At 36.7% G+C, this 13553-nt stretch overlaps 1 protein-coding gene across 4 annotated transcripts in view; it reads right to left on the reverse strand.

Moving 5' to 3' along the window:
* LOC129245222 (FK506-binding protein 2) overlaps positions 1–13553 on the reverse strand; it is a 65953-nt gene that overhangs the window by 28245 nt on the left and 24155 nt on the right. For all 4 annotated transcript variants that reach the window (XM_054883262.1, XM_054883260.1, XM_054883263.1 and 1 more), the window contains one exon: positions 12474–12689. In XM_054883262.1, coding sequence (XP_054739237.1) covers positions 12474–12652 — 179 coding nt within the window. In that variant the 5' untranslated portion in view covers positions 12653–12689. The remainder of the gene's footprint in view (positions 1–12473; positions 12690–13553) is intronic.

The raw sequence follows: 13553 nt of genomic DNA on the forward strand, positions 1-13553 counted from the left end.
TCGGAACCAGACGATTCGATTTCCTGAATTTTTGAGTATATTTTTTTACAGTAAAATTTTCATTACGAAAATCCCCCATTTTTTCGAAAAAAAGCTTTATTTGGCCGAGAATTGTGTCTTTTTAGCGTAAAAAAACAAAGCCAAAAATTACCGCCAAACACAGAAATTAGCCTGAAGAATAAACCAGCAGTTCGCAAACTTCATTTAATAGAAAGTCCTACAGATGCATAGTAGTTTTGATTAAGAAATTGATATTTCTCTCTAACAATGGTGATAGAAGCTACTACTAACTGCGGAACGTCTTCGTAAACAATTCGGTTGCAATTTTAGTTTTTAAATAAATGCTTTAAATTATTTGAATTTGAAATTTTATTTTTATTAGAAATTTAAATAACGAAATCAAAATAATTTTATATAGGCAACTGCTGCTGGACCGGCACTCGAAGTGTAGCCAACTTCAGACCACTCGCGTAACTGATGCTAAATGACAGTCTAGAGACAGATAGACAGAGTAAGGTCTCTAGAGAGTAAAAGTCTATACTATCACTGTCCTCCTCCTCCTCCTCCTCGGCTCCTATTGTCGGCGCTCTAAGAGAATTCAATGAGATCTCGATTTCTATTCCGCTTTATTTTTCTGTGTCAAAGAATCAATTTTATAAATTTCTTAACTCTTTTTTAATTCATTTATTATTAAATTTAAGCTCATATTAGCTATAAGTGGTCTGCAAAATCTATACTAATATTATAAAGAGGAAAACTTTGTTTGTTTGTTACGAATAGGCTCAAAAACTACTGGACCGATTTTAAAAATTCTTTCACCATTCGAAAGCTACATCATCCACGAGTAACATGGATTATATTTTATTTTGGAAATAGGGCTCGAGATATAGGTCAAAACGTGGACCCGGGTAACCTTCGGATGTGTATGTACAATATGGGTATCAAATGGAAGCTGTTGGTGAATGCTTTAGTCCAGAGTATTTTTCATGCCGCTCTGTGACTGGGGTCTCGAGATATAGGTCAAAACGTGGACCCGAGTAACCTTTGGTTGTGTATGTACAATATGGGTATCAAATGGAAGCTGTTGGTGAATGCTTTAGTCCAGAGTATTTTTCATGCCGCTCTGTGACTGGGGTCTCGAGATATAGGTCAAAACGTGGACCCGGGTAACCTTTGGTTGTATATGTACAATATGGGTATCAAATGAAAGCTGTTGATAAGTGCTTTAATACGGGGTAATTTTCATACCTATTGATGACTAGGGTCTCGAAATATATGCCAAAACGTGGACTCGCCGTGTCTTTGAACCGAATTAAACCAAACTTACACACATTGTTAAGTAGGTATTGAAGATGATTTCCGTATAGTTTGAATACCTATTGGTAGATAGGGTCCCGAGATATAGGTCAAAACGTGGACCCGGGTAACCTTCGGACGTGTATGTACAATATGGGTATCAAATGAAAGCTGTTGGTGACTACTTTAGTACAAAGTATTTTTCATGCCGCTACGTGACTGGGGTCTCGGGATATAGGTCAAAACGTGGACCCGGGTAACCTTTGGTTGTGTATGTACAATATGGGTATCAAATGAAAGCTGTTGATAAGTGCTTTAATACGGGGTAATTTTCATACCTATTGATGACTAGGGTCTCGAAATATATGCCAAAACGTGGACCCGCCGTGTCTTTGCACCGAATTAAACCAAACTTACGCACATTGTTAAGTAAGTATTGAAAATGGGTTTCGTAAAATGTGGTTGTAATTCGGAGCACTGGCAACGGGTACATCGTTCTTTTGAACCAGCCATAATGTCGCTTACTTTTTTAACGCTTGGGGCGGAACTGAACTGTCAAATTGGCAGTGTGAGTTACAATGTGTCAATATTTCTTTCTGATTTGGATGCCATAAGGAAAAAGTAAGTGCAACATGTAAAAATTGTTTGTGAATTTTTTTGGAGTGGATTTTGGAACAGTGAATAATTTCTTACGAAATTTGAGAATTTAATGTGAAATCCGAATGAAATTATGTGTTCGTGGAAAAAAAATTTTTTTCGTTTTTTTTTTTTGAAAAATATAAATGGATAATGGTTAAAAAAGCTCCAATGCTTAATAAAACATATAAATTGAAACGAAAAATTCATGGATGATCATATGCGTTGATTTGAAATTTAAAAACAATCTTCTTTTTTCCTGATTTTCAATTTATATTTTATATTTACTCAAAAACAAATAGAAAAACAAAAAATATTGTTAATGCCAAAGCGCTTGAATAAAGAATAAAGAAATAAATAATATGAAAAGCATATATTTTCTGTTCTAAACCATATCTATTCTATTTTAGTGTGCCCAGCGAAGGGGGCCGGGTTTGCTAGTCTATAATAAAGACTTAAAATAAACGAAAACGAAAAGCATTTTTCATTTCGTTTGATTATCTGCACAAAAGGGACGAATACCTTTTTTGTTTAAACTAAGCAAGCGAACACAAAAAAACTGCAAACTTTACTAAATAGATGGGCTGGATATTTTTCACCAAAGTCAGGGCATCCCAAAATATGTTCTTAAAAATTGCTAAAAAAAATATGCTATTAAATTCTAATGTGTGCTCTTAAAATTCCTAGCAGTGTGTTTGTTTAAATTATTTTTTATGATAATGTAATTCATTCTAACTCAAAAACCATAAACATCCGAGCTCGAAACTTTGTGTAGATTAAAAAAAAACTCAATAAAGGTTCATCGAAATTTCAAACTTTTTTTCAGAAATTTTAGAAAAATTCAAATCATGCAGAGTTATAGCGCATTCAATTTAAAGCTTGAAGTGGATCAAAAATCGCGTAGACTTTTGACAATATTTTTTACATGTATTGCCTTTCTTCCGCAAAATAAGCTTTATTTAAATACGCTGCGAATGTGTCACTTGATATTAGTATTTTCTTTTTCGACACGGTGTTGCCATATTGTAATTTTACACAAATTTTAATTACTAGCTTTAATTTGGCATATATTTTTTGTAAAGCGTGAGAGCATTTATTCAGCTCGTTGCTAGCATGCGTGACAAAAACTTGCTGAAATATAGCTGGGGTTGCCCTAATCATAGGTACTTCTACATTCCACGTTGTCTATAGCGTTATCTGTTCCCTACTATCCGATCTGTTTGAAATGGTGCAGTCTATCAGCTCAACTACACCATATAGGCTCCATGCCTGTCAGTCCGCACTGAGCCAATTATTCACCTATTTACTACAATTTGATGTTTTTACCGAGAGATAATGTGCCGTAAGTGGTTAGTGCTGATCTTATCATAAGAATTGTGCGCCAGAAAAAAAATTGCTATTTTCTTACTGACATTGGCAACTCTGCTCTAAAAATAATTACATATTTACATTCCACCGATTTTATGGCTGAAAGCTTTGCTTACTAGTTTCGCTTCTTACTCAATTTCCTGCGCATAATGCAATTTTCGTACCTTGGCACGCGCTCGCTTAGAGATTAATCCTTTTTATAATTAATCAAGCACGTATGCAATAGAAATTTCGAACGTTCCAGCGGTTGATTGCATTTACTGAAATATTCATGGCGATTTTTTATGCATTTTTCCTTTTAATATCTTTCTGCTTTTCTTGAGATGATGAGAAATGCTTTGCCTTTGGAAGCGTTTAGAAAACGACGAAGTGTATAAAGATGAAGAAAGCACAATTGCGCTAACGAAGTTTCCAATCTAATCTCATGCTAACTCGTAGTATGTTTTTGACATGAAAATAATATTGTTTGGAGGTCAATGAGAGAGTCGCCATTGTTCAATTGACTTTGTTGGGAGAAGAAGTTTGCGCTTGCATTGACATAGATGGTATTAATAGCTTAGTATTAAACCAATAGCTGCTATTTAAAGACAATTAAAGTTTTGTTTCTGTATATGTTTGTAGGCATGTGCTTATTTGGAGCTGGTATGGGAGGGAGTACGGAAACAAAAAAAATAACTTCAGGCGTATTTGAAGTGCTGTTTGTGGCATTTGCTTGTTACGCGATAGCCCACTTATACATAAAAGTGTTTTCTCTTTGCTCTTAAACTGCCATATTTACTCACAAAGCAGCTGTAAGCCTCATTCCGCTGACTTGTGCGGCAGCCTCTTGCTTTTTGTTAATTGTTACTTGAATATGCTGGCAGCGCTTCGTTAGCATACGCATGTTTCTTTCTTATCACTCTTTCTTTCCTACCAAGTTGTTCTTACTAATTTTAAAGGTAAATCTTTGTTTTAAATCTGCTGCCAATGCAAGGCATCTCAAGCCGCTAAATAGTGTGTGCTCACTAGTGTTGTTGCAACAAGCCAACAAGCCAGGCGTAAAAACGTCAAGTGCAACTAGCAGCCAAAGAGCTACTCGTAACCATTTACACAATATTCCAACTACTTGGCTTCTTTGGTACGCGTTAATTTCCGGGGCACATCCGTTGTGGCGGCTAAGATGTTGCTTATACGCCTCGCCGACGAGCATATGACGTTAAATGTGGCTTACAAAGGCTGCTTGCAAAGGCTAAAGAACAGTAAAATAAAGCGATGCTGCGGGCGCTTTTAACATCAAATCAACTACCGTTACTTTGCATTTTTACATATTTCGTATTAAATTATTTTTTTGCAACATTTTGCTATTTAAATTGCAATAAGCAGACAGTTGACGAATGCCATCAAAACGTTTACCCAACCCGCTTTGGCTGATCGAAACTGATTGTCCAAACGTTGACTGACTAATGGTCACACTAAGTGGTGCTTGTCCAACGATTGGAAGCACGAGTACCCTGAACACCAACATTTGAAAGACACTTGCCGCCTTGCGTTTGCATGTGTGTGGGTGGCAGCAACAAGTGACACTTGTCAGCGCATAGAGTTTAACAATTTGACTGGTTTGCTTTTATTTTTTCGCCTTGTTTTGTGTTTTTTTTGTGTTTTTGTAAGCTGCACTACCTGGTTGAAGAGACAGCGAAACTTGCAAACTAAAATGAAATCACGGTAAATTAAACAGAAATCAAAAACTTTCTCCTGCGTTGCGTAGTCGCTTCATACGAGTAAATAAGTATCTGCTTCAGTTGCTTCATATTCGCATCTGCTGTTGCCTCTTGCTGCCCTAATACAATTTGCTCACCCCACCACACACTACACATACACATATGAGCGCTTTGACGAAATTGCCAAAAATGTTGCATGCCACCACTACTGGCAACCGGTTGTCCACGGGCACTTAAAGCGGCGACATCAGCGTTAAAACTATGGCAATTGACTGCCGAAGTTTATTTTTTTGCTTTACTCGCTTTTGCTCGACCAAATTTGAATTTCGTGTAGAGCAGGTCGAGCAGGTCCAAGTTGGAGTTTGTGTGTATTTGTACGGGTAATATTATATATTAAGAGCAAGCACCCTGTCATCTTAATACATATATACGTATATGTATGCCTATTTACTTATTTATATGTTTGTGTATCGTACTTATGTATGTGCACTAACGTATGTAGGTCCTGTTAAAATGTTGGTGGGAGACAAGTGGAATGCTGTATGAATTATGCCGTGTATGAACTTATCTCCATAGGAATGCATCAGAAATCTCTGCTTACGTAACTCAATCATTACGAGTAATTTCCGTTGGATATTACATTTATATTTTGATAATTTACTGAGAGATTGGGAAATTTTGGGAGTGGATAGTTGTGAAATTTTTCATTTGCTGTTTTTTAACGACTTCTTTGCCTTCATTTGATAAACTTTAAAGCAATTAATTTATCTACTCACATATAGGTATAATAATTACAATACATACGTATGTATACATAATAATGATACATATTATAATAAAGGAGATTATTTTTGAAAACTAAAAAAATTATCTAAGAAAAAAAAAATTAATTAAGTAAAAGATCGTTTTGAGAAAATGTACTGACTGCTGGATCTCAGTCCAAATTATCATTGCAAAATAAGTACTTATTTATCGAACGACATTTGCACTGATCTGTAACTACGAAATTGAGGTTTGGGACACTGCTGGTGAGTGAATAGCTTATAACTGAAGACTTAAAATTTTAAAACTAATTTTTAGGCCTATAACCAGACTCAATAAATAAATAAACTGTTATTAAAAAAAAACAAGAATCCTAGTATTTGTGAATATCTAAATTTGACAGAGCTTGAAATTGCTAATAGACAGCTCAGATGATGATGATCTCAGATTTATTAATAAAATACCATCTGTCGTTCGAAGACGGCACAAAATTGTATCTCCCAAAAACTTTTGCAACCAAATCATGACGCACACCACGGATTGGGGCTGAACCTCGGTCAAACATCTAACAAAGTCTTGTTACACACATCTATGAGTATATTACATATGGAATATCTGTTTCGAAATTTAGGGGCGTATTCGTTAATAATTTAGCAAAACGGTGAAGAATTTAGAGCTTTCGGGAATCATTACAGAAATGGTGCAAAATTATTAAAAGATCATTGGGATAAATGAAATGAAATTGAGGAAAAATATATTGAGTAGAAATACTAATTGTATTAAAACATTTTCATTTCTTTAGTTTTGCTTTCTTACATTTCCAGCAACTTTTGCTTTTAGCAAAAACAAGTTCCGAATTTGCGGGTAGCAAAGCTTAAATTGAAAAGTCACCTTTTCATTTAATCGTAGTTCTCAACTTCTTGTAAAACGGAAGTAGCATTGCAGATAAGGCATTTATGTATATACATATATAGGGCCCGCCATCTATCGTTACGGATTTGAACTAGGTATTATTTGAAGAATGGTTACACTTAGCTGTCATCTGATTTGACAGAAAATTAGTTTTATTCTTCCGCTGAACGAAAATGGTTGTGTATACGCTCAAAGAACGCTGGGAAATATTGCGACATTACTTTGAAAATCATGGTAATGTTGCAGAATGTGTACGAAAATTACGTACGGCAATGGGAAGAAGAAAAGCACCGAATGAAGCGTATGTGCGCTACTTTGCGAAAAAAGTAAGAGAAACTGGGTTGCTTATTGACAAACCAACGCGTGACCGACCAAAAACCGTGCGTACACCCGAAAATATTGCTGCTGTGGCCGAGAGTGTTCGTGAATCACCAGGAACATCAGTTCACCGTCGTTCTCAATAATTGGATATTTCGGAGACATCATTGAGACGAATTTTGCGTAAAGACCTTGGTATGACGCCGGGATGGTGCATGGCTAGCCGAGGCAGCCATATGAATGAAGTTGTGTTCCATCATTAACCGGAAGGATTATACTTCAAAATAAAAAAACCAGTTTGGAAAATTGAGTAGTTTCTTTTTTATAGCATTTTTAATACCGCAAAGTTATATGGCGGACCCTGTACATATATAGATACATACACACATACATAAGTATAATAAAAATGTATAACATTATAGGCGTACTAGCTGATACCAGTGACGCCGGCTGCGTGGCTTACTTATATGTTTCAATTAGAGATTAACGAAAAAAAATTCTGATGAAAAATATTTTTTCTTTGCGAAACTTCGTTGAAAATATTGTTTGACGTTTTTTTATCTGCAACTAAAATATATAAACAATCAGAGTTGGTGATGCGAGAGCAAGCGAAGTGCAATTGACCGTGAAATGAATTACTACAACAGCACTTTCGCAAATATCGTTTTGATTTTAAAAAGCGTGAAATTTGTATTTAGAAAGTATGTGCTTTAGAATAGGCAAATGTTCTGTAGAAGACGTCAAATGTACTTCAGGAAATATCTGTGCTGAAATATAATATTCAAGTTTTATTACTTGGTTATTACAACCTATGCACACAGACTATTTGTAATGATTTTAATGTTAGTTAGTTAGTAAAAGTTTAGGAAGAGATTTAAAATGTAATTTCAAAATAATTCTGTCAAAAAATATCGGCAATTATTCCTATATCTAATTTTTTTTTTGCTGGAATGTTGGTAAAACTATCCTCTATAGTGTCGCAGAGTTTGAGTGTGATCTGTCAATTAGCTTGTTTTTGGCATTTACTTATATCAGTCAACAGTAGGTGTGCGGCCTGCTCTGCGATTTTCACTATGCATGAAAATATCGAACCAAGAATTTGTCTTAAATGTTGTGTGCCAAATCGTTGAAAATGTTGCAGAAAGCCTAAGGCGAGTGTGCTTTATCAAAAACATGGGTATACGAGTGCTATTAGGTTTTTGCAAAGGGCCGAGAAGTCGTGAAAGATTTGCCCCAATGTGATCGCCCATCAACGTCTTCAACGGATGAAAATATGGACAAAGTTAAGGAAATGGTGCTGGGAAGCCATCATTTAAGTTTGAGGGAGGTAACTCGTTGCCTTAGCGTGTCTCACAAATTAATTCACAATATTTTACACCATCAATTGGGCATCACACGCATGGCTGCTCGGCTCGTTCCAAGAGAGTTGAATTTCTTTAAAAAAATTCATCGTGAAAAGGTGGCTGAAGACATGCTAGAGCAAGTGAATTCGGACCCAACGTTTAGCCAGCGCATCATAATAGGTGATGAGACGTGGGTATACTTGCATGAGTTTGACATGCAAACCAGTCAACAGGCGGCTGAATGGCGCTATCCACATGAGCCGAACCCCAAAAAACCACGTCAAAGTCGGTAAAAAGTGAAAGTCATGCTACTCGTTTTCTTTAATTATCACGGTGTTGTGCACTCGGAATTCGTTCCAATTAGTTCTACGGTAAATAAAGAATATTATTTCGAAGTTATGCGACGTTTGAGAAAGAATGTGCGTAGGAAACGGCCCAATTTGTGGAAAGAAAACTCATGGATCTTGCACCATGATAGCGCACCGTCTCACAAGGCTCATATCGTGAACACTTTTTTGACCAAAAACTCGACAAATATCATCGATCAACCACCGCATTCACCGGATTTACATCCCTGTGACTTTTTCCTTTTCCCAAAACTTAAATTGCCACTTCGCGGACGCCGCTTTGAGTCGATAGAGGCCATTAAGGAGAATTCGCTGAAGAAGCTGAAGAAGATCTCTTCAAACGCGTTTAAAAGATGCTTTGATGAATGGACTAATCGTTGGCATATGTGAATTGCTTCGAATGTAGTCTATTTTCAAGGCGACAAAATAAATTTTGATGATTAAGCAATTATTTTGCGTTTTATTGCACAATTCGCGGTACTTTTTTGACAGAATATACATTTGAAGTTTTCGCAAATCGAAGGAATGCTCTCCAAAGCACATTTAACAATTCTAATTCTAATTCTAATTCTGTGGACAATTTCAAAGTCCATATGATACTTTCTAACATCGAATTGACGCTTTCTAAAATCAAAGTGATATTGTCGAAAGTTTTTAAATTGACACCAACTCTTATTTCTTTCTCACTGATCTGCTCTTTTCGACCACGTCTAATTGGTAAGTTAATACGCTATGGCAAGACTAAACGTCTAAATAATAAACTACAGAAATTTAAATGAAATCCCGCCAGTAGTGCTTAAGCCATTTAATAACAACTAAAAGTTACTTATAACTTATTATTCTTTTTTAGCTTCACTGTTACTTATTGCACGTTTCCATTACTCCGTTTTTACTTCGATATTTGTGATTGGAAATATTTATATGCTTTTGAAAAAAAAGAACTTGCTACGAGGGTGCCTTTTATATTTCGGGATTTGGCAACCCTGGTGTTGCAATCTGGCAACTGACAGCTGTATCGGAAAGTTTGACATTTTTTGGCTTTTGAAATATCAGCGCTATTTGTGTTGTTTACAGTAACTTAAAAGATTCATCTGGGTCTAAAAATGGAATTAAATCGTGAACATTTTCGTGCGATTATTTTTTACAACTTTCGACGTGGATTAACTCAGCAACATTGCATGGATTAACTTAATTCATTTTTTGGCGATGAAGCTCCATCAAGGACCAGTGTTTATCGATGGTACGGTGAATTCAATCGTGGTCGTAGTTCACTCCAAGACGAATTTCGTGAAGGTCGTCCTAAATCAATTGTTGTTCCGAAAACCATTGATGCTGTGCGCGAACTGATATTGCAAGATCGTCATGTGACCTATCGTGAGATTGAGACAATCTTTGGCATTAGTGGGACCAGCATACATTCAATATTGCATAAACATTTGACTGTCAAAAAAATTTGTTCGCGTTGGATCCCACACAATTTGTCAATCGCTCAAAAAAAGGCTCGTGTCGATTTGTCGAAGGAAATGCTCAAAAAATACGATCGCGGGGCTTCGAAACACGTCTATGACATCGTGACAGGTGATGGATCATGGATTTACGCTTACGAGCCCGAAAGTAAACAGAAGTCGACTGTATGGGTGTTTCAAGATGAGCCAAATCCAACAAAAGTTGTTCGCGCACGAAGCACTTCCAAGCAAATGGTCGCCTGTTTTTTCGGAAAAACTGGACATGTCGCAACCGTACCACTAGAACAACGCAGAACAGTAAATTCTGAGTGGTACACAACCATTTGTTTGCCAGTTGTCTTCCAAGAAATTAGGAAAACCAATTGCCAAAGACGGATCACTCTTCACTAGGACAATGCGAGCTCTCACACGTCGGCTCAAACAACTGCATTTTTGAGCACCCAAAACATCGAATTAATGGGTCATCCGCCGTATAGTCCTGACTCTGCACCGAATGACTTCTTTTTATTCCCGTACGTAAAAAACAAACTGAGAGGTCAACGTTTTTCGACACCTGAAGATGCGGTTGCGACATTCGGAATGCATGTTTTGGAGGTACCTCCATTCAGAGTGGCAAAAGTGCTTCGACAATTGGTTCAAACGCATGCAAAAGTGTATAGATCTTCATGGAGAATATTTTGAAAAACAATAAAGTGATTTTCGATGATTAAAATTTGTTTTTGTTCTCTAATCCCGACATATAAAAGGCACCCTATCTCCAAAATCATTACTTTGCCTACTGAAGTTTTTTAAAGACTTGTTTACCTCTTTTGATACTTACTATCTCTATATCTCTCTTTAAATATTTTGCCTTAAATTTTTTTAACACCCTTTAGATGTACAAATATGTTATCATAGGAGCATAATTTTGAGTGCAATCATACATATATTGACTTTTTAGTGTCAGAAATGCATTCGGAGGTTTGTCATTGTCTGCCGAGGGGCGGCCATTATTAACATTTGGTGTTTCATGAATTGGGTTTCGAATTTGTGTACTTTTGAATGGTAGTCAAGCACCAATTCACCCGGTTACGACGGAGCTTTTATGTTTGTGTTTTACTTTCATGGAAATGCCTTCGCAATGAAAAGGGTTCGGTGTAAATTTATATTTGAGAGAGTAACTACTTGTAGTTGAAAAAATTTAGAATAATGCTGAGTGTTGAAAAAATGTCGTCACACAGAAATCTTTGTAATAGATACACAAATTTTACTGTATAATGAAGTGGGTAAAACTGATAAGCATATAAAAATGGATAACCAAATGGATTAATATTTCAGCAAGTACAAAAATACATATATACTCGTACACACACACATGTATACATGCATATATTTGTGTATATATTACAACAATAGCTCGTTTATCCGCAAACAGCACTTTTTTACTATTTTGTAAGTATGTACATTTATCGCAAGCAGTGTATCCACACATATCTCTACACACACATATGTATGTGAATGTTTGTACGAGTATTTGTATACTATGTATATACTTTATAATGACGCATCGCTGCCTGATCTCCCACCGCTTGTATCCATTTGTTAGACCAAAAGGCATATGCTTTTGTTGTTGGCATGTAATTTAATTACAATAGCGGCGTCCCAGTAAAGTCAACTAGGGGCAAATAAATCAGTACGTCACAACAGCGCATAACTGAGAAAGTGCGCACTGTGGTGTGTGCTGGAGAAAGGGGCAATGTTTGTTAATTGGGTTTCGACGACAACATTTTTCGGCAACAGTGTGTTGCACTTTCGCACTTTTGTGGCAACCAAACATCATTCGTGTGTACGTAAATACATAAGTATGTATGTAGGTATGCGCTTTCACCAAAAAAGTGCGTATAGAATGACTTGGGTGGCCTAGTAAAAATTAGTCACTTTGCGGTAGATGCCATCCGGCAAACGCAGAAACCGCCAAAAATCTAATTACAATGGCAACAACAACAAATAGTGTTATAAAAATCGCAGTCAAGTGGCAGCGGTTATAAATAACGCCAAAACAAAAAGCAGCGACAGTACGCTTATCTTATTTGCTTATCTCGCTGATAGCGGCGCCTAATTTATGAGCAAAAGCGTATTGAGCTTGCAACAGTGCCAGCAGTGTCGCAGGTGAAAGGGCCTAAAAGGAAATGTATGCGCTTCTAGAAGTGTCATAAATAGACTATTTATTTAAATTGAAAGTCACGAAAAAAGTTTGAAATTTATTTGAAAAATTAATTAAATCCCTTTCCCAAGTGAAGTGCAAACTTTCACTTTCATTACTATTGCTCGCTTGTCTCGTGCACTTACCTCGAATCGAATTTCTTGCCATCTGTCAGTGTGCCTGTGTAGTGCATTGTCAGCATGTCACCGCTTTTCGACTTTTGTTCACACACCTCCGGCGTACTGATGACATCGACTTTCAGTTCTTGAGCGCGCACGCTTGACGCCAACACAAGGCACGTTGCGATAAGTACGAATTTCAACATTTTGGTATTTAGTGTTTGTTTTTTGTTTTTATATTAACTGCAAAGAAAAAGTAAAAAAATGATACTCATTAAACTGCTGTTGATAGAAAGTGATCTGTATTTGTCAAACAACAAAAATCGAATGCACCAATGTATAAGAAATAAGCCGGCCTCCCTAGCTTAGTGTAGTTGTGCGTCCCTTAGTCTCGGGTTCGAGGCCGGAGTATGATGCATCAATGATAGATGACGCTTTTTCTAATAGCAGTCACTCCTTCGTAGGTTCGAATCTTCGTGCATGAACACCAAATAATAGAAACAGTTTTTTTCTAACCTCGGCAGGCAATGGCAAACCTTCGAGTGTATTTCTGCTATGAGAAAGCTCCTCATAAAAACCAATTGCCATTCAGAGTCGGCTGTAGGTCCTTCCATTTGTGGAACAACATCAAGACGTACACGACTAATAGGAGGAGGAGCTCGGCGAAAAAAATTATTTATTTATTTTAGTCACGCTTTGGTAGGTTATGACAAGTCTCCGAGTGGACTTGTGCTTTGAAAAAAGTTCTCATCAAAACCATCTGTCGTTCGAGGGCACACACAAAAAATTCAGTGAGAAGACCAACAAAACACAATTATTACTCTATACTACTGTGGGCAAAAAGTAAGGTGAATTTGGTTGTAAAATGAAAAATCTTTATTTATTCTTGTAAATCAATTTCATTCCCTTCAAAATAATCCCCTCTCGATGAAATACACTTATGCCAACGGTTTTTCCAATCCCCGAAACATGCCAAATAGTCCATTTCCGGTATAGCCATCAGCACCTTCTTCGATTCAGCTTCTATCTCCTCAATCGACTCGAAACGCGTTCCCCGGAGTTGTCTCTTGAGTTTTGGGGAATAGCCAGAAGTCACACGGAGCCAAA

The sequence above is a fragment of the Anastrepha obliqua genome, chromosome 4 (assembly GCF_027943255.1).
Source record: "Anastrepha obliqua isolate idAnaObli1 chromosome 4, idAnaObli1_1.0, whole genome shotgun sequence".
Classification (NCBI taxonomy): domain Eukaryota; kingdom Metazoa; phylum Arthropoda; class Insecta; order Diptera; family Tephritidae; genus Anastrepha; species Anastrepha obliqua.